General features: G+C 39.1%; 1 protein-coding gene across 1 annotated transcript in view; it reads right to left on the minus strand.

Moving 5' to 3' along the window:
* Positions 1 to 2853: 2853 nt before the first annotated feature.
* The window catches only part of LOC122199834 (olfactory receptor 56A4), a 37202-nt gene continuing 14084 nt past the window's right edge, over positions 2854 to 25971 (minus strand). Inside the window, exons 2-3 of the mRNA XM_042905181.1 lie at positions 11215 to 12195; positions 2854 to 3013 (exon numbers count right to left, since the gene is read on the minus strand). Of these exons, the coding sequence (XP_042761115.1) occupies positions 11218 to 12159 (942 nt within the window). The 5' untranslated portion in view covers positions 12160 to 12195 and the 3' untranslated portion in view covers positions 2854 to 3013; positions 11215 to 11217. The remainder of the gene's footprint in view (positions 3014 to 11214; positions 12196 to 25971) is intronic.

Here is a 25971-nt window from a genome sequence, read left to right on the forward strand (position 1 = left end):
TTTAATGATTTTCCTCTCTCAGTTTCTCCATTCAACATCGCTTCTAAATGCACATCTGAACTACACTTTACATGTTTTGGGCTAACCCACAGACCTTCCACCAAAATTATGTTTAGTGGAATGATGTACCTGTTAGAATAATGTATAGTCTGGTGGGTATTAATCTCTGCATGTTTGGATTCTCAAACATGAATATCTAAGGTGTACATTCTCATTCTCTTATACACAAGGTGGAATGAAAACTCTAAGATAAAAGTACTACTTCTCCTAAAACTGTTTTCATATTGAATAAACTTGACACACAATATTGCATAAATTTAAGGTGTACAGAAAGTATTACTTTGCTACACTTATATATTGTAATATGATTGCTGTTGTAGCAATATTTATCATGTTACATAATTATAGTATAATATTATTGCCTGTATTCCTTATACTGTACACTAGATCTCTATGGCCTATTTACTACTCATTTGAAGTTTGTACCCTTAAACACTATCAATCTTATCCCTCCACCCTCCATCCTTTGGTAACTACCATTCTACTTTCTGTTTTTTACAGGTTTGATATTTTTTAGATTCCACATGCAAGTGATACATACAGTTCTTTTCTTTCTCTAACTGACTCATCTTGTGCTAACTGTTTAAATGGATATTTTGAAGGTACTATGTAAAGTTTCCTCTAAGTGGAGGTCTTATTCATTTAGTAGTCAGCTGCCAGTATGTGACTCTTCAACTTCTTGCCTTATGTTCTTTGCTGGGCTCCCTGAAATTGCTAAAGATATAATGTTGCCTCTCTTGCAAGTCAAAAGATAACAAAGATACTTTGAGTTTCCTGTCCTCATGGTTCCTTGAAGTATTACATCCTGCACAAACATACCTACCTGCCTAAGCCTACACACATTCTTACATAAACCTACATACTTCCAAAGGTGAAGGAAAGATGTATGCATTTAAATACAAAAAGAAAGAAAAAACAGAGGTTTGTAGCACTTTGCCCAGAGAATCCCATGCTTGGAGTGTTTGACTGTATTAGAGATACCAGTCATTTAGAACCACACTCCTAAATATAAAATTTACCTCTCACATTCCATTTTATTATATACTTCATTCCACATATCATTTCATTCTCTCATTTTACTGCATTTCACATTTTGTTAATCTATTTCATATGCATCTGCTAAACATCTTTTATGTGTTTGTTATTCTGCTTGTCTCAGTAGGAAATGCAAAAGTGAGCAACAATCAGTAACCTAATAGGACTTATATAGGAGAAAGCACGGTATAAGGAAATGAGAAATTATGTGGAAAGGGAGTGAATATTATACCTGTTTTAGAACTATCAGTTCTGCAAGCTCCCAAATGGAATATTGTTAAAATGACTGAAGCTAGTACTAGAAATTTAATTCACCAGAAAGTTTCCATATGGGCCCAAGGAAAAACTGCGGGCAAGTGAGAGGGTCTCTTTTTAAAATCCGAAACAGAAATCAACGCTTTCTGTCCCAAGTGGCAGAAGATAGTTTCTTATCAATGAGGAAATTAAGCAAATCTTGAATTCTTATTTATCAAATAGTCTTTAGTGGAAATTCCAAGAGGACTCTAGATTTGGTGACTTTAAAATCCCTATAGATATGAAATTCTGAGTATCCAGAAATTAAAAAAAAAAAGTGATTGCCAATGTGGACAATCTACCAAACATTTTTGTGTGCTTTAAGAGGTAAATTATAAAAAAATTAAAACTTTCTAAATTAAAAAAAATAAAATAGTAACATAAAAAATTGTAGAAATATATGTAGCGACTCTGTGAGCATATGCTCCTCACTGGGTAACTTCATATCATTTTTAAAATTTTTTCTGTTCTCTGTTCATGTACAGCCTAGAGTCTTTCATTGTGAATAGAGGTGCTTTTAGTCTGGATCCATTCCAACCAGACTATTAGGCAACTGCCAACATCTAAACTGAGGCAGCAAGACCAAGGTTTTAAAAGATGAGTTAGAACAAGAAACGATTGAGGGTGCCATGGTACAACATGACCCTGAGCTTTAAGTAAGGAAAGGATTTTATAAGACAGTGGTGCACAATAATCAAGAAATTGCACTGGGGAAGAGGAATGACACACAGGGAAAGGCAAAGCATCTCTGAAATGCATTGTGGTATATAAAATAATGAAGAGCATCTTCTTCTGAAGACATTTGAGAAATCAATGTTTATAGGAAAATGATGAAATGAGTTGCCATCTAAAAGTTATTAGCATGTTTAAGTATATGGTTGAAAAGCTTTCCATAGATTGTCAACCAATAATCTGATAAATCACATAATAAAAGTCAGTTATCACTCTTCTTACATGAGAAAACGAGAGCTCAGATCAGTGAGTAAAAAGTTACACATCTAGTCAGTGGCCACAATGGTATACCTGGGATTCAAATAAATAAAGATTCCTTCTTATCTTATTCCAAGAGAAATAGTCTTAAGTTCTTTGGTATATAACACCACACTGAACTGTGAGCTATATAAGGTTTTTGTAAAGTGTTTTGAAAAATACATTATATTAACAACTTGATCTTCCCCTAAGAAATTTTCAGAAGAAATAATAAAAACATAATTCATATCAATTATTCACTGTAGTTCAACAAAATAACAAATAAGTAAATAATTGTGTTACCAGCTCTCAGTACATAAAGTTAAGAAGACAAATAAAACTCTTCAACAAACTCAGAGGAATTAATAATCTAGTATCAGAGGGAGATACACACGTGGCTAAAAATAGATTAATTCTGCTGGGGTGAATAAAGGGAAGGATTGTAAAAGTAGGTGGAGTTTCCATTGAAACTGACAGTTTGTCAAATGAAGACACGTACTGGTTTTCTATGTGGGAGAAGATTCTTGAACATAGACTTTAAGAAAAAATATCAGTGGGCATAATCTGAAAATAATGAGCTAAGAGTAACTGAAATGATGGGCGAATAGAACAGTGCTTGAGAAGTTCATACTTTGGTCAGGATCAATCTTTGGACCTGTGGAACAGAGAAGAGAGAGTGGATCAAAGCTACTACTTTGGTGAAAGATAATGCTATAAGAATGATAAATTATTTTATAAATTCCCCCCAAATAACTACCGTCATCATAGATCAGCTAGGTATGTTAGAAGATATTCTCAAAAGGCTCTTATATGTGACACTCTCAGTATCCAAAAGGGGGATCTGTTGCCAAGGTAAATTAATCCCAGGAAACACTGGCCAATATCTGAGTCCCTACCATTTTCAGGGCATAAGCAGGAAGGGAATTGCAAAGAATGAAACACACTTATCCTTGTTCAAATAACCCACTAATATGGATGTCTGGATCCCAGAGGACACTATTTTGGCACCAGCACAGGATGTGAGGATTGACACAACAGAGCTGAAAGTAGACTGAATAAGTCAATTTACCTGTATAACTAAGATAAACAGAAAAAAAGTGGGGATGCAGATAGTGCCTGAAGGCTGATGGCAGTCATATACGAGAGGATGAAGACAAAAGTTAGTGAAGCACATCTGAATACAGGAGACACACTTTCACTTGAAACAAAGCACAAACTCACAAAAATGAGTCATCTTAAAATGTTTTAATTCATCAAATATTAAAGGAGAGAATTACAGGAAATTCATACTCCAGGAAAGTGGCATTAAGTAAGTATATGGACAATGTCTGGGAGGGCTTAGAGAAGGCAGTGAGTGACACATGTCATTCCCTCATGATAAGAATCAAAGTTCTGGAGCCAACTCTGTATCTCCACAGGAGACCCATTCATGACACAAAACCAGCTTGAACTGTGTCAGGTAGAAACAAGAGAAATAATACATATCTAAGTATTAAGCAATTGAGGAAACTCAGAGGCACTGAATGTGAGTGGAATACCATTACTTCTTTACTTGGAAAACAGTATTGTTCTAATTAAGGTCCTGTAATTATGGCTTGACACATCCTTCTCACACAGGTGAGGCCAAGAAACTGCCAGAAACTCCATAATGCAAAACTAAGGTTCCAGTCAGTTCAGAGAAAACAGGACCCAGGATATGAATACCCCATAATTCAATTGAAAATTTGGAGAATGTGAAATCCAAACTTATTCCTGCAGTAACTGTTTACAGTCCCAGAGGAGCTAAGATGGCAGAAAAGCATGGAAGCTTTTTGTGTGTCTCACATCCATGAAATACTGCCAGACCAACATTAAACCATCCTACACACCTAGAAAACTGATTGGAGGATTAAAACAACAATCTGCACAACCTGAACCACAGAATTCAGCAGGTACGCAGCGCACAGAGCTGAACGTGGGGAGACTGAAGCTGTGAAAGGTAGGGAACCGCTTTTGTGGGCAGAGAGAGGATGGAGACTGGGGGGAGGGGGTGGGAGCATACGGGAAAAGCACCCCCTGCCCAAAAGCAGCTGGAGAGAAAGTAGAAAATTGGAAATAGCCACAGGGACTAAACTAAAAAGGGAGAAAGGAGAGGGTTTAAATTCCATTAAGACTGTAAACAAGGGAAGTGCAAAGGCTGGAACTCCTCAGCTCGATACCTGGCGGTGCACTGGTGGGAAGGGAAAATCCCCAGGAGCAGAGTGGGGTCCAGGAGGTTCTCGGGCCACATGGGAAAAAGCAGTTCCACTGCTGGGAGGACATTTGGTAGAGACTGGTGAAGCCACCTGGTCCCAGCAGACTCCAGAAAATGGCCACATTCGTTGGTGCTGGAACAAGGTCATTAAGTGTGAAGCCTGGTGCCAGATGTGTGTTGTGATTTTCCATAAACCCTGCAACACTGCTGCTACTCTGTCTCACAAACTTTTTCTGGGACGGGCTGGCACCTGGCCACAGTCTCCGGGCACAGGCAGCAGCAGGGTCCAGCAAGCATTCCTGGGTGCAGCCAATATTCGGCCATTGCTCATTCAGCCATTGCTCAGTGACACCCTCCCACAGAGGGGCAGAGCTGGTCAAAGCCACAGTCCTTTGGAAGTAAGGGGCCGGGGAAAATAGCTGCATCTGAGACAAAACTCGGGAGAGAGGTAATGCCTGGGGCCTGGTCACAGAGAGTGAAAAAGCAGAGAGTCGATGAGAGCTGAAGACAGAGGACCAGGGCACGATTGCTGATCTGGGAGAACAGACTGGGTAGCTGGGTGATGCCATTTTCACCGCTCCCACGCATGCGCGTATGCACCTACAAGCACCGAAACAATCCACCCAAGTAGGCTAGCAGTGCCATCTAGTGGAGAGCAGAGCTGTTACACTGAGCCCCACCCAAATGGGCCAACTTTGGTCTTCAAACACAAGTCTCACTGATGGCTTGATTTATGGACTATAAAGAGCTACATAGACTCACTTCTAAGGGAAAACAAAGCAATTTCAGTCCTACTTCAATCTGTTAGCAAGTTCATCTATTCAATTTTCTTTCTTTTTTTTCTTTTTATCTTTTACAATTCTTGAATACAGAAAGAAAAATTCATTTTTATTTCCAATTTTTATTAAAATATTAAGATATTAAAAATATTTTTTAAGTTTTATTACAATATTTTTTACTTTTGTGTAATTTTTTTCAATTTATACTTTACTTCCATCATTTTATTTTAGTCTATTTCAGTGTATTCACCTTTTCAAATTTTCAATTTCCTTTTTTTCTTTTTCTTTCTTTTTTCATCTCTTTTTCCTTTCTTTTCTTTTTCTTGAATGCAGAAAGAGAAAAACTTCATTTTTACTTTCAATTTCTATTAAAAATATTCTTATTTAATTTTCATTACTGTATTTTTGCTTTTATGGCAATTTTTTCAAATTCTATTTTACTTCCATAATTTTATTTTAGTCTACTACAGTGTATTCACTTTTTCAAATTTTCAAACGATTTCTTTTTTCTTTTTTTATCTTTTTCCTCTTTTTCATTTTTTCTTGAATACAAAAAACAAAAATATTCATATTTATTTTTAATTTTTATGGAAAATATTTTTCTTTAATTTTTTCTACTATATTCTTTACTTTTGTGTATATTTTTTCTAATTTATTTTACCCTCATCATCTCATTTTAGTCTACTTCAGTGTATTCATTTTTTCAAATTCTCAAACGATTTCTTTTTTGTTTCTTTTCTCCCCCCTCTTTTTTCTTTCTCTAATCTGTCAAACAACTTTCACTACCCAGACCAAAACACACGTAGACCAACACCCAGACCAAAACTCGTCATCTATTCGATTTGTGTGTTTTTTTAATTTTTAATTTTAATATTTTTTAAATTTTCATTTCAATTTTTCTACCTCCTTAAATCCTTTTCTCCCTTCAAAATGACAAAACAAAGTAATTCATTCCAAAAGAAAGAGCACGAAGAAACGACAGCCAGGTATTTAACCAACACAGACACAAGCAAGATGTCTGAACCAGAATTTAGAATCACGATAATAAGAATACTAGCTGGAGTTGAAAACAGATTAGACTCCCTTTCTGAAGAGATAAAAGAAGTAAAAAATAGCCAGCATGAAATTAAAAATGCTATAACTGAGCTGCAATCACAGATCGATGCAGCGGTGGCAAGGATGGATGAGGCAGAACAGAGAATCAGCGATATAGATGACAAACTTATACAGAATAACGAAGCAGAAAAATAATGGAAGATTAAGGCAAAAGAGCACGATTTAAGAATTAGAAAATCAGTGGGGCGCCTGGGTGGCTCAGTCGGTTAAGCGTCCGACTTCGGCTCAGGTCACGATCTCACGGTATGTGGGTTCGAGCCCCATGTCGGGCTCTGTGCTGACTGCTCAGAGCCCAGAGCCTGTTTCAGATTCTGTGTCTCCCTCTCTCTCTGACCCTCCCCCATTCATGCTCTGTCTCTCTCTGTCTCAAAAATAAATAAACGTTAAAAAAAAAAAGAATTAGAAAATCAGTGACTCATTAAAAAGGAACAACATTAGAATCATAAGGGTCCCAGAAGAGGAAGAGAGAGAATAGGGGTAGAAGGGTTATGAGAGCAAATTATAGCAGAAAACTTTCCTAACCTGGGGAAAGACACAGACATCAAAATCCAGGAAGCACAGAGGACCCCCAGTAGATTCAACAAAAACCAACGATTAACAAAGCATATCCTAGTCAAATTCACAAAATACTCAGGCAAGGAGAGAATCATGAAGCAGCAAGGGAAAAAAAGTCCCTAACCTACAAGGGAAGACAGATTAGGTTTGCAGCAGACCTATCCACAGAAACCGGGCAGGCCAGAAAGGAGTGGCAGGATATATTCAGTGTGCTGAATCAGAAAAATATGCAGCCAAGAATTCTTTATCCAGCAAGGCTGTCATTCAAAATAGAAGGAGAGATAAAAAGTTTCTGAGACAAACAAAAAGTAAATGAGTTTGTGACCAGTAAATGAGCCCTGCAAGAAATTTTAAGGGGGGACTCTGAGGGGAGAAAAGATAAATATACACACACACACACACACACACACACACACACACACACACACAAATAAATAAATACCAAAAGCAACAAAAGATTAGAAAGGACCAGAGAACACCACAAGAAACTCCAACTCTACAAACATCATAATGGCAGTAAATTCCTATCTTTCAGTACTCACTCTAAATGTCAGTGGACTCAATGCTCTGATCAGAAGACATAGGGTAACAGAAAGGATAAGAAAACAAGATCCATCTATATGCTGTTTACAAGAGACCCACTTTAGACCTAAAGACACCTACAGATTGAAAGTAAGGGGATGGAGAACCATTTATCATGCTAATGGTAAACAAAAGAAAGCCTGAGTAGCCATACTTATATCAGACAATCTAGATTTAAAATAAAGACTGTATCAAGAGATGCAGAAGGGCATTATATCGTAATCAAGGGGTCTATCCACCAAGAAGACCTAACAATTGTAAACATTTATGTGCCAAATGTGGCAGCACCCATATATATTAATCAACTAATCATAAACAACAAGAAACTCATCGATAGTAATACCATAATAGTAGGAGACTTCAACACCCCACTCACAGCAATGGACAGATCATCTCATCAAAAAATCGACAAGGAAACAATGGCTTTGAATGACATACTGGACCAGATGGACTTAACAGATATATTCAGAACATTTCATCCTAAAGCAGCAGAATATACATTCTTCTCCAGTGCACATGGAACATTCTCCAGAATAGACCATATACCAGTACACAAATCATCCCTAAGTACAAAAAGATCAAGATCATACCATGCATAATTTCATACCACAATGCTATGAAACTCGAAATCAATCACAAGAAAAAATTTGGAAAGGTAACAAATACTTGGAGACTAACGACATCCTACTAATGAATGAATGGGCTAACCAAGCAGTTAAAGAGGAAATTAAGGGCGCCTGGGTGGCTCAGTCGGTTGAGCGGCCGACTTCAGCTCGGGTCATGATCTTGCGGTCTGTGAGTTCGAGCCCTGCGTCGGGCTCTGTGCTGACAGCTCAGAGCCTGGAGCCCGTTTCAGATTCTGTGTCTCCTTCTCTCTCTGACCCTCCCCTATTCATGCTCTGTCTCTCTCTGTCCCAAAAATAAATAAACTTAAAAAAAAATTTTTTTTTAAAAAGAGGAAATTAAAAAGTATATGGCAGCCAATGAAAATGATAACACCACAACCCAAAATCTCTGGAATGCAGCAAAGGCAATCATGAGAGGAAAGTATGTAGCAATCCAGGCCTTCCTAAAGAAGGAAGAAAGATCTCAGATACACAACCTAACCTTACACCTTAAGGAGCAAGAACAGCAAATAAAACCCCAAACTAGCAGAAGACAGGAAATAATAATGATCAGAGCAGAAATTAATGCTATAGAAACCCCCCCCCCAAAAAAAAAACAGTAGAACATATCAATGAAACAAGAAGCAGGTTCTTTGAAAGAATTAACAAAATAGATTAACCACTAGCCACTTTGATCAAGAGGAAAAAGGAAAGGACCCAAATAAATAAAACCAAGAATGAAAGAGGAAAGATCACAACCAACACAACAGAAATAGAAACAATAATGAGAATATTATGAGCAATTATATGCCAATAAAATAGGTAATCTGAAGAAATGGACAAATTCTTAGAAACATATACACTACCAAAACTGAAACAGGAAGAAATAGAAAATTTGAACAGACCCATAACCAGTAAGGAAATCGAATTAGTAATCAAAAATCGCCAAAAAACAAGAGTCCAGGGCCGGATGGCTTTCCAGGAGAATTTTGCCAAACATTTAAGGAAGAGTTAACACCTATTCTCTTGAAGCTGTTCCAAAAAATAGAAATGGAATGAAAACTTCCAAACTCTTTCTAGGAAGCCAGCATTACCTTGATTCCAAAACCAGAGACCCCACTAAAAAGAGAAGTATAGACCAATAACCGCTGATGAACATGGTTGCAAAAATCCTCATCAAGATAGTAGCCAACCAGATCCAACAATACACTAAAAAAGTTATTCACCACGACTAAATGGGATTTATACCTGGGATGCAGGGTTGGTTCAATACCTGCAAAACAATTAACATGATCATCACATCAATAAAAGAAAGGACAAGAACCATATGATCTTCTCAATAGATGCAGAGAAAGCATTTGACAAAATACAGCACCCTTTCTTGATAAAAACCCTCAAGAAAGTAGGGATAGAAGGAGCATACTTCGAGATCATAAAAGCCATATATGAATGACCCAACGCTAATATCATCCTCAATGGGGAAAAACTGAGAGCTTTCCCCCTAAGGTCAGGAACAACACAGGGATGTCCACTCTCGCCACTGTTATTCAATATAGTATTGGAAGTCTTAGCCTCTGCAATCAGACAACACAAAGAAATAAAAGGCATCCAAATCAGCCAGGAGGTGGTCAACTTTCACTTTTCACAGATGACATGATACTCTATATGGAAAACCCAAAGAGTCCACCAAAAACTGCTAGAATTGATTCATGAATTCAGCAAAGTTGCAGGATATAAAATCAATGCACAGAAATCGGTTGCATTCATATACACTAACAATGAAGTGACAGAAAGAGAAATCAAGGAATCAATACCATTTACAGTTGCACCAAAAAACGTAAAATACGTAGGAATGAATCGAACCAAAGAGGTGAAAATTCTACATGCTGAAAACTATAGAAAGCTTATGGAAGACATTGAAGAAGACACAAAAAAATGGAAAAAGATTCCATGCTCCTGGATAGGAAGAACAAATATTGTTAAAATGTCGATACTACCCAAAGCAATTTAATATTCAATGCAATCCCTACCAAAGTAACACCAGCATTCTTCACAGAGCTAGAACAAATAATCCTAAAATTTGTATGGAACCAGAAAAGACCCTGAATAGCCACAGCAATCTTGCAAAATAAAACCAAAGCAGGAGGCATCACAATCCCAGACTTCAAGCTATACTACCAAGCTGTAATCATCAAGACAGTATGGTACTGGCACAAGAACAGCCACTTCTCTGCAGTGAGGATGCAGAGAACAAGGATCTCTTTTGCGTTGTTGGTGGGAATGCAAGCTGGTGCAGCCACTCTGGAGAACAGTATGGAGGTTCCTCAAAAAACTAAAAATAGAACTACCCTACGACCCAGCAATTGCACTACTAGGCATTTATCCACGGGATACAGGTGTGCTGATTCAAAGGGACACATGCACCCCCATGTTTATAGCAGCACTATCAACAATAGCCAAAGTATGGAAAGAGCCCAAATGTCCATCAATGGATGAATAGATAAAGAAGATGTGGTACATATATAGAATGGAATATTACTCAGCTATCAAACGTATGAAATCTTGCCATTTGCAACTACATGGTTGGAACTGGAGGGTATTATGCTAAGTGAAATTAGTCAGAGAAAGACAAATATCATATGACTTCACTCATATGAGGACTAAGAGACAAAACAGATGAACGTAAGGGAAGGGAAACAAAAATGATATAAAAACAGGGAGGGGGACAAAACAGAAGATACCCATAGATATGGAGAACAAACTGATGGTTACTGCAGGGGTTGTGGGAGGGGGGGATGGGCTAAATGGGTCAGGGGCATTAAGGAATCTACTCCTGAAATCATCGTTTCACTATATGCTAACTAATTTGGATGTAAATTTTAAAAAATTAAAAATAAAATTAAAAAAATATAAAGTCCCTATGCATCATAAAAACAATTGCCCACTATCAATTTCTATTCCCTGGGTTAGTTGTTATCCATTTTACCTCTTACAACCTTCTCAGTAGTTTCTGGATTCCCTGCTTGATCTCTTTGGTCCTCACACCATAAACAATGGGGTTCAGAGCTGGGGGGATGAGGTGGTGCAGGATGTTGAGCAGGATGGGGACATCTGGGGGAATTCTCTTCCTGGCCAGGTTAGTGATGACCAGAACCAGCAGGATGGTGCTGAAGAAGAGGATGAGGATGAAGTGGGAACCGCACGTGCTCAGGGCCTTGGCCGCAGCACCCTCAGCCTTGATCCTTAGCACAGCTTTCAGGATGAAGGAGTAGGAGAGAACAATAAGGATGAGGTCAGAGCCCAGGAGGGTCCAGCCTGCCACAAACTGGTAGAGCCGGTTGAAGGTGATGTCATCACAGGAGAGTTTGGACACAGACAGGTTAGTGCAGATGCAGTTCTTGATGATGTTCCCTGCACAATATCTGAGTCGGGAAGAAAGGACTGGAACAGGAAGGAAAAAGAGGCTATTCCGGGCCACAACAAATATGGTAGCTCTAACCACAAAATGGTCGGTGATTATGGATGGGTATCGTAGTGGGTGGCAAACGGCCACATAGCGGTCATAGGCCATGACCATGAATGTGCAGGACTCCATGGCAAGGAAGCAATTCATGATGAACATCTGGAGGAAGCAGGCAGAGAAGCTGAGGGACCTGAGGTCAAACCAGAAGATGGCCAGGACCTTGGGGATGACAGTCAGGCAGAGCACGATGTCCAGCAGGGAGAGGAGGCTGAGCAGGTAGTACATGGGCTCGTGCAGAGAGGCCTCCAGCTGGATGGTGAGCAGGAGGGTGACGTTGGCCCCCATGGCCAGGAGGAAAAGGAGGCTGAGGGGCAGAGACAACCAATGCTGCCAACTCTGGTAGTTAGGGAAGCAGATGAGGAGGAATTCGGAGACTGGAGCAGTGGAGTAGTTGCTGGGTGAGGCCATGTAAAGTATTCTGTACAAGTTAAAAATCCAGAGTCCCTTAAAATGTAGGACAAAATACATTAACATAGAAAATATGTGTTCTATATGGAGTAAAATTCAGGTTTCCATGGGTCTCTTAACCTATCTCAATGAAGTTTTTGAATAATCAATATCATCACCATCATCATCATCATCACCATATCAATATTTGCTGACATTAACTGAACAGTTACCATGTGCTACACATTACGCCGAATGTTTATATTCATTAGCACATTTAGTCCTTTAAATAAACACTTAAGAGTAATAGTATTGTTATCCTAATTTTCCAGATAATTGAAAGGAACAAAGAGGGGCAAACTTTTTTGATAAAAATTATACATCCAGTAAGTACTGAAGCCAAGTCTGTGACAAAAGAGTCTGACTCTAAAGTCTCTGCTTTCAGCCACTATATATTGTTTAGCCTCAACAAGCACAATTACTTACTAAGCCCCACTTTCCTTCAGAGTTTAGGACTAGCTTATGGAGAGCTCTGTTCAGCAGAATACATGGAGGTCCTAGAAAAGCCCAGCCCCCTAATCCATATACTTGGACAGGGCCTGACTTCAGGGTTTCCAATTTTTATTCTTTAGGAAACATTGGAATGGAGGTAGGGCATCCCTTGACTCCACCCAAGAAGAATAATATCTTCTAGTACCAAACAGGATTTCACTTTTTTTTAAAGTTTATTTATTTATTTCGAGACAGGGAGAGAATGCACAGGAGGGGGGGAAGAGCAGAGACAGAGGGAGAGAGAATCCCAAGTAGGCCTCACATCTAGCATGGAGTCCAATGCAGGGCTCAAACCCACAAATCAAAAGATAATGACCTGAGCCGAAAGCAAGAGTCCCACATTCAACCAACTGAGCCACCCAGGTGCCCCAGGATTGCCCTTTTAAAAACACAGTGTTTATCACTCATACTGGGTTATTTCCTGTGTTTCTCTTGTGCTTTGTGCTCTCAAGAGTGCTTTCTTTGGTTTGGATTCCTTAGAAAAGTCTTACAGTTTAAGGGGTACATTAAGAGTCTGACTTGGGTTCAGGTCATGATCTCACCATTTGTGAGTTCAAGCCCTGTGTTGGGCTCTGTGCTTGGAGCCTGGAGCCTGCTTCGGATTCTGTGTCTCCCTCTCTCTCTGCCCCTACCCCTCTCAAGCTCTATATCTCTCTGTCTCTCAAAAGTAAATAAATGTTTTAAACAATTTTAAAAAAGAAACGCCTATGTATTTCATATTTTGGTGTACTGAGGATACACCAGTAGGTTCACCAAAGGTAGATTATGAGCTAGATAAATAAGTATGGTTCAAGTATATAAACCTATACAGGATCTATTTATCTGGTAAGCAGCACTGTCTGTGATTCCTTATAGCCAAAATCCAGTTATCCTATCTATATGGAATCTATGATCTGTATGCTCATATACTTTGATTTTTTGTTTCTTTTGTTGGGTACCATCTTATTTACCTCACTACTAAACAAAGAACAGAGTGGCCAAGTACTAAGAAGACTGACAGTAAGGGCTGTCATAGCCAAAGAAGCAGAAGAGAGTCAGCTAGTCAAGACAGACTAAAAGAAAGAGCTCAGGCAGCAAATAATCAATATAATCAAGTGGGATTATTGACCCTGCTCATCTGTCCTATATGACAAATATCTTCAGAAAGAATAAATTGTGTGAGAGAAGGTGTTAGACTAGCTGTCAAAAAATATAAAATCCAAGGAATTTCACTCCAAAAATCCCAGACTTTCCAAATGTAGATTATATAATGCACACACACACACACACACACACACACACACACACACACACACACACACACTTTCTACTGATTATAGGGCTTTAAAACAAGCCAAGGATTCAGGAGCTAAAACTATAGAAGGAACAATTATGTATCAGTTCTGTCCTTCATTTTCATATGTGATTAGGAAAATGACTCTCAATGTGAATCAGAAATTTAAGAAGGATTGGGGCACCTGGGTGGCTCAGTCAGTTAAGCATCTGACTTCAGCTCAGGTCATGATCTCACAGTTTGTGGGTTCAAGCCCCATGTCAAGCTCTGTGCTGACAGCTCAGACCCTGCTTCTGATTCTGCATCTCCCTCTCTCTCTGCTCCTCCCCCATCGAAAATAAATAAACATTAAAAAATTAAAACAAAAGAAATTTAAAAAGGAAAGAAAACATAGTTACATTTTTAGAAAATGCTTGTCCTTTCCATGAACCTCAAGTTCTATATCCTCAGAGTGACCCACTCTACTTGAATAAGCAAGAAAATACTCAGTGGCTTCCCTGTACCTGGTCTTAATATTATGCATACAAATGTATGGCATGGATTAACCAAACACTGGTATCCTAATTAATAGAGGAAAATTGACTTAACAACCCTTTTAAGACATTATAGTTGTGACTCTAATAAAGTTGATCTTACAAACAGTGGGAAAGAGACAAAAGCACAGATGAATGAAGCAATGTGATATGGTTCAAAGTTGGCCTCCGACAAGTGAATTCCAAGTCTGGCTCTTATACTCATTGTATGATTCTGTGAGCTATTTAAACTCTATGATAGGGGCGCCTGGGTGGCTCAGTCGGTTAAGCAAGTGACTTCGGCTCAGGACATGATCTCATTTGAGCTCACATCAGGCTCTGTGCTGATAGTTCAGAGATGAGAGCCAGCTTCAGATTCTGTGTTTCCCCCTCTCCCTCTCTGCCCCTCCCGCATTCATGCTTGCTCGCTCGCTCTCTCTCAAGAATAAACATTACAAAAATTTAAACTCTATGACATATACGTCCCTCATTTACGAAATAGATAAATGATATTTAACTTCAGGTGTTGTGGAGAGAAAATGGGGCTATGATCTCCTGAAGTCCTGCTAGGCCCAGAGACACAAGGAGTTGAGAGCATCAGAGAAGGATACAAAAACGAGGCAAATCCACCTGGGGGAGAAGGACTCTCTGTGTAGGGAATGGTAAGAGAAGAAACATCAATGTGGATGATCAGTATGATTGGTGGTGAGGTGCTAGGGGGTGATAGATCCTAAGTTCTTTGGGGGAAGCAAGCAGGAGAGCAGAGGGTCAGGAGACATGGTTAAGGTGTGCAGGGGCAGCCCTGTGAGGCCCACCTGAGGGGAGGCATTATCACATACACTGTAAGGAAGCACAGAGAACTTGAAACAGGGAAATGATGTGCTGTAGATGGGACACAGGGAATCACACAGCAGGGAGGGAGGCTTTCAGAGAGTCCTGAACAGTACAAAGGAAAAGTGATGAAGATCTGAATGCAGGCCATGTAGGTGGAGAAGAAGGATGTATTCGAGGTGTGGGGAGAACTACAGGATTTAGTGTAAGAAAGGATGAGCAGGCAGAGAGACTGGAGTCCAGAATGTCGCCAAGCACCTTTTAGTGATACAGGGAAAAATGTCCTTTTCAGACCTCCTATAACACTGGTATTTTCTCCCAGGTAGCAATATACTTTTGGCTCTGTTTTAGTAAATTCCATAAGAGCTGGGACCATTTTTCCTCTCTTTCTGTATTTTCCTCAGTGAAACTGAGGCCTCCTAATATGAGCAATGAGGACTTGTTGGGCATCTGGGACATTGTTCTGATATTCAGTATCCAGTTCCAGTACTGATAGACTGACATTTACAAAGGGGTGATCCTTGTGCTAAGTACTATTGACCAAACATGGTCTGTGATGATGATATACTGACAGTCTATAAAGGTCAGACAAGTCTTGAATAAACAAAATTACAAGAGAAGACTCAAGCCAAGACTGGAAAACGGAGTGACCACCTTGACTCATAGATGAATTTAGACAAGGACAGAAAGGAAGGTTCTCACCCAGCCAGGCACAGGACCTTGGTCACCCAGCCATGGTATGGGAGGGGGCCTTGGAGTCTACGGAAGTTTGCAAACACTTATGGACACAAAATGACTCAGCCTCATCCCTGAATGAAATAACAGCATGAGGTCAGTCCCTGCCACTCAGCCTTACACCAGATCTAAGCATCTTAGCAGGGTCAGCATGTACACCAGGCCCTATTGAAAGAGTTCCTTTTCCTTTATGTACTAGGTTCCTGGATTTCTCTCTCCTCTCATGATCTCCTTCCTCACAGTTTCCCTGCTTGGTCCAGCTTGAGACTCACCAGTTTCAGAAAGCTGCACTGCTGCTGTTTCTGGCTGCCAGAGAAAGCACTAAACTGACCCCTCCATGAGTTCTGGAGGCTGGTTTTATGAACTCTGGCTCCACTGTGCCCCCTCTCTTTCCATTGCTCACCAGAGGTGGTGCCCTTGTTAAACACTTGGGCCCTCAGGCCCTATGGTCTATTTCCCAAGAGAACGTATTGTAAAAGGCTTAATTCAGCATTTTCAATAAAGTAAGGGCAGGGGGCTCTTGGGGAGTCTAAATAAAGAAGCTCTGGGAAAAGAAGGGTAAGGAAACTGCATGATGAGAATCTTCTCAGGGAAAATTTATACGGATGCACCTGAGGGGAAGAAGTGAGTAAACTCTCCTCAGCCCTATAACTCCATGGAGGAGGTGACAGAGGAACATCCCCAGAAATCAAAGGAGCATGGGCCTCAGAGGAGCATGGACCATGGGCAAACAGGGGCCAAGGAGCACTTTCCCTGTGAGCCCCTCTCCTGCAGTGGGAGCACCAGTGGTCTTGACACAAGCACATCCCTCGGAGGGGTCCTGTTTACACACATGTGGTCTCATGGCCAAGATTTTACCTTCATGGCTGTGCTTGGTTTAAACTCTGTCGCATAAGTATGGTTGCAGAAAGTTCAACTGTTAACAATCTTCACCTTCCACAGGGCAACACTTGGCATTGCTTCCTTGGGGAACAAGTGGAACTTCCACCATTGCAGCCACCACTTTGCATTGATGCACAGTAGGACTTAGAAAATAGCCTTTCCTGTGGACCTTCCCAGATATGTCTTAGGATAGGGACTTTCCAGCTAAATGTAGGATCTTTGGGGTTTGGGGCACAGGAATCTTGGAAAGAGGAGAGCAAGTGGAGTCTGGTTCTAGGTCTCACACTTCTTACCCACAACTGCTGAAGAAGACATCAGGGCAGGAATGTACCTGGAAAATAATCTTGTTCCCTACATGCACTAACTACTCTCCTGGTACCACCTCTGCCTTGCTTCTTGAAGGTGCTGGGGAAAGTGCCAAGGACCTTGTCAGCATCAAATAGAGTTGATAGATGTGCTAAATGAAGAAAACTCTCTCATTACTGAATTATCGTTCAATGAAAGAATGTTGCTGGAGCATACCATTTCCTCTAGGCAAAACACCCTGGTCCCTGAGTTTCTTATAAATTAATAATCCCTCTTCACTGTCAGATTATAGGGATATTGGTAAAGATCATTGGAAGCTTACATTTGAACCCTTGTTCTACGTTTCTTACGTTTGAACCCTTTTCTGGTTACTTTTCCTTGAAGAAGTTTCATTAGCTCTCAGAACAACAATATCCTTACCTGAAATATAGGCATACCAAACTTTCCAAAACAGATTTGTTGCAAGGATAAAAATTACTTTTACTTTTTCATTGAGCAAACACTTTTACCCTACTTTGACAAAGCACTATATATTTGAAATATGTACATCAAGGAATGGTTTCTTCCACTTTAGAGAGGGAAACCAAGACTTTACATACAGCCACACCAAGGATAATGCTTGTAACAATAAAAACAAATCTTCAGAGTTCTTAATGTGTCATATTACTCTGAATATCACCTGATTTTTCATTTAATGCTTATAACAACCTAATGAGATACATATTACAAAAGGCAACAACTATAGTTACCAATTCCCAATAAGGAATAAAAAAATACATGTTTTGGATTTTAATGTGTCCCCCAAAATGATATATTGAAGTCCTAACCTTCAGGTACCTGTGAGTGTGACCTAATACAGGAATAAGATCTTTGTAGATCTAATCAAATTAAGAGCTACCAGTTAACACAAAGACTGATGAACTTTAGTTCAACAACCCCGAGAATACATCCCAAGGTCCAGTTTGGAATTTGTGTGTGGGTGGATAGTTATCAGACCCTATTCTTAGTGGGCCTTGAGTTTTGTCTCCTCAAACCAGAAAATTGCCATTTTTTTGCTCCATTTCACAATGATTTCTTCAGGATTTGAAGTCCTCAGAGCAGAAGTAGCTTTAAACCCTGGCTTTCTCTCTCAGTTTTTACCTTCTAGATTTTGACCTTTCCTTAACTTTTCAGTACTTTCAAAAATATTTCTCTATTTTTTAAATTCAAGCAGGGTTTTTTTTAGTGACAATTTAACTGGATAAAAACATGAATATTAACAAGTATTTTATATACATACAAATTGGATAGTATATTATATATGTTATATCTATACTGTATGTATATTTACACAGCTTTCTGATATCTTTTGTTGCTATTGATAAGTATATGACCGCTCAATTGGTATTCCTTTGTAAGTAATGAATCATCTCTTTTGATCTATTCAGAAGACTTCATCTTTAGGATTTTGTAATGTTAGCAAATGTGTGCAGATTTAAAAAAAAAAATAGATTTGAGAGCCCAGAAATAAACCCATGTTTATATGGTCAATTAATCTACAACAAAAGAAGTAAAAATATACCACAGGGAAAGACAGTATCTTCAATAAATAGGACAACTATTGCAAAAAAAAAAAAAAAAAGTGGACCACTTTCTTACATCATACACAAAACTATAATCAAAATGGTTTAAAGACCTTTTATGTAAAAGCATAAAACTACTACCAAAGAACATAGGCATTAATCTCTTGTACATTAACATCAGCAATATTTTCCTGGATATATATATGCCTACGCCAGGGAAACAAGTGTAAAAATAAACAGGGACTACAAATCTTTTGCACATTGAAGGAAACCATCTTTATTTTTTTTTTTGAGCATTAATTTTTATTTTGACTCAAAATGTATCTAAAATTTAATATGTAGATAATGTTAGGGCTATTCAAGACTTCAAATTCTTTTTTTTATTTTTTAATTTTTATTTATTTATTTTTAATATGAAATTTATTGTCAAATTGGTTTCCATACAACACTCAGTGTTCATCTCAACAGGTGCCCTCCTTAATGCCTATCACCCACTTTACCATCCCTCCAACTCCCCATCAACCCTCAGTTTATTCTCAGCTTTTAAGAGTCTCTTATGGTTTGCCTCCTTCCCTCTCTGTAACTTTTTTTCCCCTTCCCTTCCCCCATGGTCTTCTGTTAAGTTTCTCAGGATCCACATAAGAGTGAAAACATATGGTATCTGTCTTTCTCTGTATGACTTATTTCACTTAGCATAACACTCTCCAGTTCCATCCACGTTGCTACAAAAGGCCATATTTCATTCTTTCTCATTGCCAAGTAGTATTCCATTGTATATATAAACCACTTCTTGGGGCGCCTGGGTGGCTCGGTCGGTTAAGCATCCGACTTCGGCTCAGGTCATGATCTCACGGTCCATGAGTTCGAGCCCCGCTTCGGGCTCTGTGCTGACAGCTCAGAGCCTGGAGCCTGCTTCGGATTCTGTGTCTCCCTCTCTCTCTGCCCCTCCCCCGTTCATGCTCTGTCTCTCTCTGTCCCAAAAATAAATAAAACGTTAAAAAAAATTTTTTTAATGGGCAGAGGATCTGCCTAGACAGTTTTTCAAAAAATGCATACAGATAGCCAACAGACACATAAAAAGATGCTCAACGTCACTAATAATCAAGAAAATATAAATCAGAACCACAATGAGATATCACCTCACACCAATCAGAATGGCTAGTATCAAAAAGACAAGAAATAACAAGTGTCTGGAAGGATAGAGAAAAAAGGAATCCTCATGTTGGTGGGAATGTAAATTGGCACAGCCACTGTACAAAACATTATGCAAGGTGTTAAAAAAATTAAAATAGAAATACCATATAATTTAATAATTCCACTTCTGGGTATTTACCCAAGGAAAACAAAAACACTAAAATTCAAAAAGATTATGGCACCCATATGTTTATTGCAGCATTATTTACAATATCCAAGATATGATAGCAACCTAAATGTGCATTGATAGACAAATAGATAAGGAAGATGTGGTATATATATTATATATACAATAGAATATTACTTAGCCTTTAAAAAGAATGAAATCTTGCAATTTGTGACAATATGGATGGACTTAGTATTATACTAAGTGAAATGAGTCATATAGGGAAAGATAAATACAATATGATTTCATTTATATGTGGAATCTAAAAAAAACAAAACAAATGAATGAACAAACAAACAACAATAAAAGAGAAACAGACTCAAATATGGAGAAAAGCTAGTGGCTGCAGGATGGGGAGGGGGATAGGTGAACTATGTAATTCCTTTGGCTGAGAAAAAAAGATGCTGGTACAAAAGGAAAGTGAAGGTGATGATACTAACCAAGGCAGTATTTGTCCCACAATAGGAAAAAGACATGTAGAGAAGTGCAATCTTACAGTCTCAGAAAAATATTCTAGCTGATAGTGGTTGGCTGGACAAACATAGTGTACAGACTTCCTCAGACTCCTCCAAAGGCAGTTGCACGCCTGGAAGTCAAGGAAACTGCTCTCACCCAGCTCTGTGGAAGCACAGCACATGGACCATAAACAGACTTCTTTTGGCTCCATCTACAGACAAATCAATATTTACTTTTTCAGAAGCAAGCACAGGTCTAAGGAAACTCGCAGCCTCTTTCTCAAACAGGACACAGTTCTTAATTCTGTTATAAACATCCAAGTAAAGACAATAAATTTAGTAACTTTGTGGAGGAAATCCACCAAAGTCTATCCTTCCCTGGAATATTAACTCATCAGGTCCCCCTCCCCCTGTGTCCTAACAGCAATGTCTCTTGACAGGCCACAAGAACTCTGCATAAACTCAAGGACTGAGCAGAAAATGCCCTGCTCATTTGAGTCCCATGTCAGGCTCCTGATATCATCCTAGCAAATCTCAGGGCAGTTTTCAGGAATATGTTCGGACAGTCCAGTCCTGAGGACTGGATCTGGAGGCATGGGTATTCAAATCTCTGTACCCATCCACTGATCCAGCATATCAAGGTCCCTTTCTTCATTCATACCACTGACATGGGGGTGACTGGAAAACATGCAAGGGACCTCAAAGGTCCTCTTTTCTTCTCTTTATGAGCCTAAAATAAAACCTGATGATCTACCTAATGAGGCTTCTGGTGGAGGCAAACAAACAGCAGACCAGGCTCTAGGGCTGACAATGTCTCAGAGAGACCAGAAGAGCCACAAGATCTCCAGAGGTCTCCTACCACTCTCACCCTTCTCACTACACAGCTTGGAGTTCAGCCGACAATCAATGTATATAAATGACAGAGACAAGCCTAAGTTTACTAGAGTTCTTCCTCCTCCCAGATGCACAGATAAATTTACATTTTCCAGGATCACCTATAGTTAGATGGGACTATACGACTGAGCCTGGCCAAAAAGATAGCATGTACCTCTTCCAGGTACAACCTTTATAGCCTCCTTGGTGTGCCCCACCTCTGGCCAGTTGCACATAATCCACTAAAACATGAAGCCCTAGAAAAGATGGAATGATACAATGGAGGAAGCTAGGTCCCTAAAATACAGCATGGAAGAGAGCCTCCCTCCATATGCATTGGATGGATGTTGTCAAAAATAAAGTTGTATGTGTTAAACCACTGACACATTGGAATTGTTCATTTCAACAGCTGGCAAGTGATCCTGAGTAATGCTTCAGACAATGAGGAAACTGACATCCAATACTAGAAAGATTATACAACAAGGAAAGCTGACATGGCTACTAAATGGTAAGTCTAGGGGAAAGGTTGGAACAATTGACAAAAATTGTATGTGCTTGCAATTGTTGATCCCATTGACAAGTTATTATGGTAAGTAGATGACCTTAGCAGAAAGTTGGCCAGTCTTCAAGCATATATTACTGTTGATAGACACAGTCCATAGATGTGGAGTTTTGAAGAACTGTCCTACTGCTTGGAAGGTCAAAGTTTCAGAGAAAGTTTTAGATTGTCTTTAAAAAACAAAGACTCATAGAAACCAGCACTGAGAAGAGAGAAGATTATGTGTACAGTTGTCTTACTCATGTCCAATGGCTTTAGATAGACACCATTACCTACAAAGGAGTGGCATGGAAAAGACAATAGGAAACAAAAGAAAAATTTTAAATTATGCTTAGGAAAATATGTGGGTGTGATTACTAGTCCATGGAACTGCCCTGATACAAATAGATCAGACACCTGTTTGTTTTTTGAGGATGTTTATTGCCAAAGATACCTGAGCTTGGCTTTTAAAGAAAGTTTTTATCAAGAATTAATGCAATTATTGATCTTAATATTTTATGAGCTAGAAGCAGCCTCCAAAAGCAGTAATGCAAAAGAAGTCACACATTCCAATGCCTGTGTGATATAATGCCATGGAGAACACTGATGAAGACGCAACCCCCCAGAGACAGAACTAGAGGTCGTAGATACGATGGAGAGTTTCACCCAGAGAACATAACCAGTGTCTAGTTAGGGAACTTCCACCACTTCAGTGGGTAACAATGTTGCAGTGTCTGCCCCCAAAATATTCCAGCATTACCATGAACAAGTTCCTGCTAAATAAATTCCATGCCTCGCTTCCAGCTGGGAATCTTAATGACTGGTACCAGTGTCTGCTCCACCATTACATATGTGGTAGGAGGAGGAAAATGGCCTGTGAGGAATCATATCAGGACCTGATGGAGAAGACACTGCTCAAGATCTTGGACTTTGTGTGGCACACAGTGACTGCATGTGAGCTTGGGTGGTCTCCCTTGGGAAGAAGTATATATTACATGCAAGAGTCTCTCTAGTATCATTTCTCTTAAGAGATGAATATTCATGGGGCGCCTGGGTGGCTCAGTCGGCTGAGCAACTGACTTCGGCTCAGGTCACGATCTCACGGCTCATGGGTTCAAGCCCCATATTGGGCTCTGTGCTGACAGCTTAGAGCCTGGAGTCTGCTTCAGATTCTGGGTCTCCCTCTCTTTCTGTCCCTCCCCTGCTCATTCTCTGTCTCTCTGTGTCTCTCAAAAATAAATAAACGTTTTAAAAAAATTTTAATGAATATTCAGGGGCACCTGGGTGGCTCGGTCGGTTAAGCATCCAACTTCAGCTCAGGTCATAATCTCGTGGTTTTTGAGTTCAAGCCCCACATTGGGCTCTGTGCTGACATCTCAGAGCCTGGAGCTGCTTCAGATTCTGTGTCTCCCTCTCTCTCTGCCCCTCCCATGCTCACGTTCTGTCTCTGTGTCTCAAAAAAAAAAAAAAATGAATAGATGCTAAAAAAAAATTTTTTTTAAGAGATGAATGTTCAATGATGCAGCCTCTCCTGTAGGCAGTTGGATTTATGTGAGGAATGTGGCCAATGGGATGATAGAAAAAATGATGTAAATCTTTCCCAGATTGAGCCCCTAAAACCTCCTACAAGATCTTGAACATTCTCTCTCTTTGCTTGTATGTCAGTCAGATTCAGAAGTACCTGTTGGAGATCCCTGAGAGCTTAATACATGGAGAATCCACATATGAAAGATGCTTCAGGCCCTAAATGTTGGCACGAAGCAAAGCCCCCATATTGGAATGGGTTTAGATGAGAAGTAAGCTAGTTTTGTATTAAATTACTGTGATATCTTTGTTGTAATAACTATCTTTACTAGCTTTGATTAATTCTATATATGGTGGGTTTTGACGTGCATGGTCTTTGCTATCTGTAATCTGGAGCACAAAAACTTCAGAAAACTACATAGCTGTCCAGGAGAAGTCTAAAAATATATCTTAATCCCTAGACAAAGTGATAGAAACAATGGATTTAGTTAACAAACATGCCTGATTTCTCTCTTGATTCTGTTAGTTCAATGACCATTAGTATTTTTACCTTTCTGCTCAATTGTAAAATTGGGAATAATGATAATTCCAAAAATTATAATCATAATTTCTCTAAAAGTAGTTTACCTCTTGGTAACTATCTATGCTAATTACTAACATGTTAACGACACACAAAGCACTCAACTAATTTTTGGTTGAGTAGATGAAGAAAGGAATAAATGTTATTATTATATACAGTCCTTAGCCAATATTGCTAATGTAACTTCTTATTAAATACTGAAATACATTCTACACTTATGAATACCTGATTCATGTCATTGATTTGATTTTTATTTTGGATGTCACTGAAGAAAAGAAAATCAGAGTATGAATTGTTATATTCCTTTTATTTTTTTAATTAATCATTTAAATCCCCATATGGCTAATAAGCAAGAAGTACAATATCTTCTACTTGAAGCCACTCCCTACCTCTTTCTAAGTGTTGGAGATCCCAGGAATTTTCACAACACAGAGATGTCAGTCCCCTATCAAACATCAAGTAGAGATGGAGAGCTGAAATCACCATAGTATTGCTATTCCCACTGGTAGCCACAAGAGAGCAGTGTTGACTTGCAGGCTATGAAGCATTTATTTACTCCTGGCAATAACTTCAGCCTTTGTAGATTCCCTGGCTGCACAGCTTTGATGTCCCACACTGGGCCTCTCAGGTCACATCTCTCAATGTTAACACCCAAAGACTTAGAAAATATCTGAGGAACAGTGTATCAGGATAGATATGTACTAAGAGGCTCCCAAACTCCACTTTATTATATGCAGAAAATGTAGTTTTGTTCTTTCATTGCTTTGAGCATTGGTCATCTTTTTCCTCGAGGTAATTTAATTCCAGGAGATACACTGCTCTTTCTTGCTATTGGCTCTAGATTTAAATCTTCTCTGGTCCTGAAAATCAGTGTTCAATGGCTTCAGATATTCTTTTCCAAAAGTCTCTGTGTTCTTCTTGCAAATGTGACTAACCCGCAAACCAGGGAGTGTGGTGAGTGGCTATCAGTTGGCTTCTTCCTGTCCCCTTCTCATTAATACACACTTTCCAGTACAACTGGACCATAGTCAGTCTGTGTTAGCAAAGTTACTCCACAGATTTTTCAGTTAACTTACGAAAGACCTTATTTTTTTCTTCTAATTTGAGATATGACATACAGTGCTATATAAGTCTAAGGTATACAGCATAATGGTTTGACTTACGTATACGATTAAATGATTACCACAAATTATCTAGTGTCCCACATGGATACAAAAAAAGAGAAGAAAAACATGTTTTTTCCAGGTGATGAGAACTTTTAGAATTTACTCTCTTAGCAACTTTCAAATATACCAAACAGCAGTATTAACTATAGTCATCGTGTTATACATTACATATCCAGTACTTATCTATCTTAAAACTGAAAGCTTGTACCTTTAAAATGCCTATTTAAAATGCCTTTCATTTCTGCTACTTCAGTCTATCCATTCAAGACATGTTCAATAACATTTTTTGCTACAGGAGCCTCATGGCAAAGTTGTGTCTGCCCTTCAAGATCTGGCTCTTTGGGTAATCCTATTCCTCCATCCCCTTTATCTATGAGGACTCAGCCCAAATCTGTCTTAGAGCCATTGTGTCCAGTTCCTTAAGCCACCTGCACTGGGCTTGACAATTCTATGAAAAACTGTGGTCCTCTTAACCTGTCTCTCAAGGACCAGAATTGAGAGCCAACCTCAAGCATATATCTTGTCCATACTTATGTTGAGAAATCTACTACTTAGAACTAAAGATGCATTGTAGACACTATTGATTAACTCTTCTCTTAGCCACTTCAATAGCATAAGCAAGGGGATATTTCCTAAATCGTTTGATGTACCAGAAGATGTGCTTGTCACTGTGAGTAATGACAA

This window comes from Panthera leo, chromosome D1 (assembly GCF_018350215.1).
Source record: "Panthera leo isolate Ple1 chromosome D1, P.leo_Ple1_pat1.1, whole genome shotgun sequence".
Lineage (NCBI taxonomy): Eukaryota > Metazoa > Chordata > Mammalia > Carnivora > Felidae > Panthera > Panthera leo.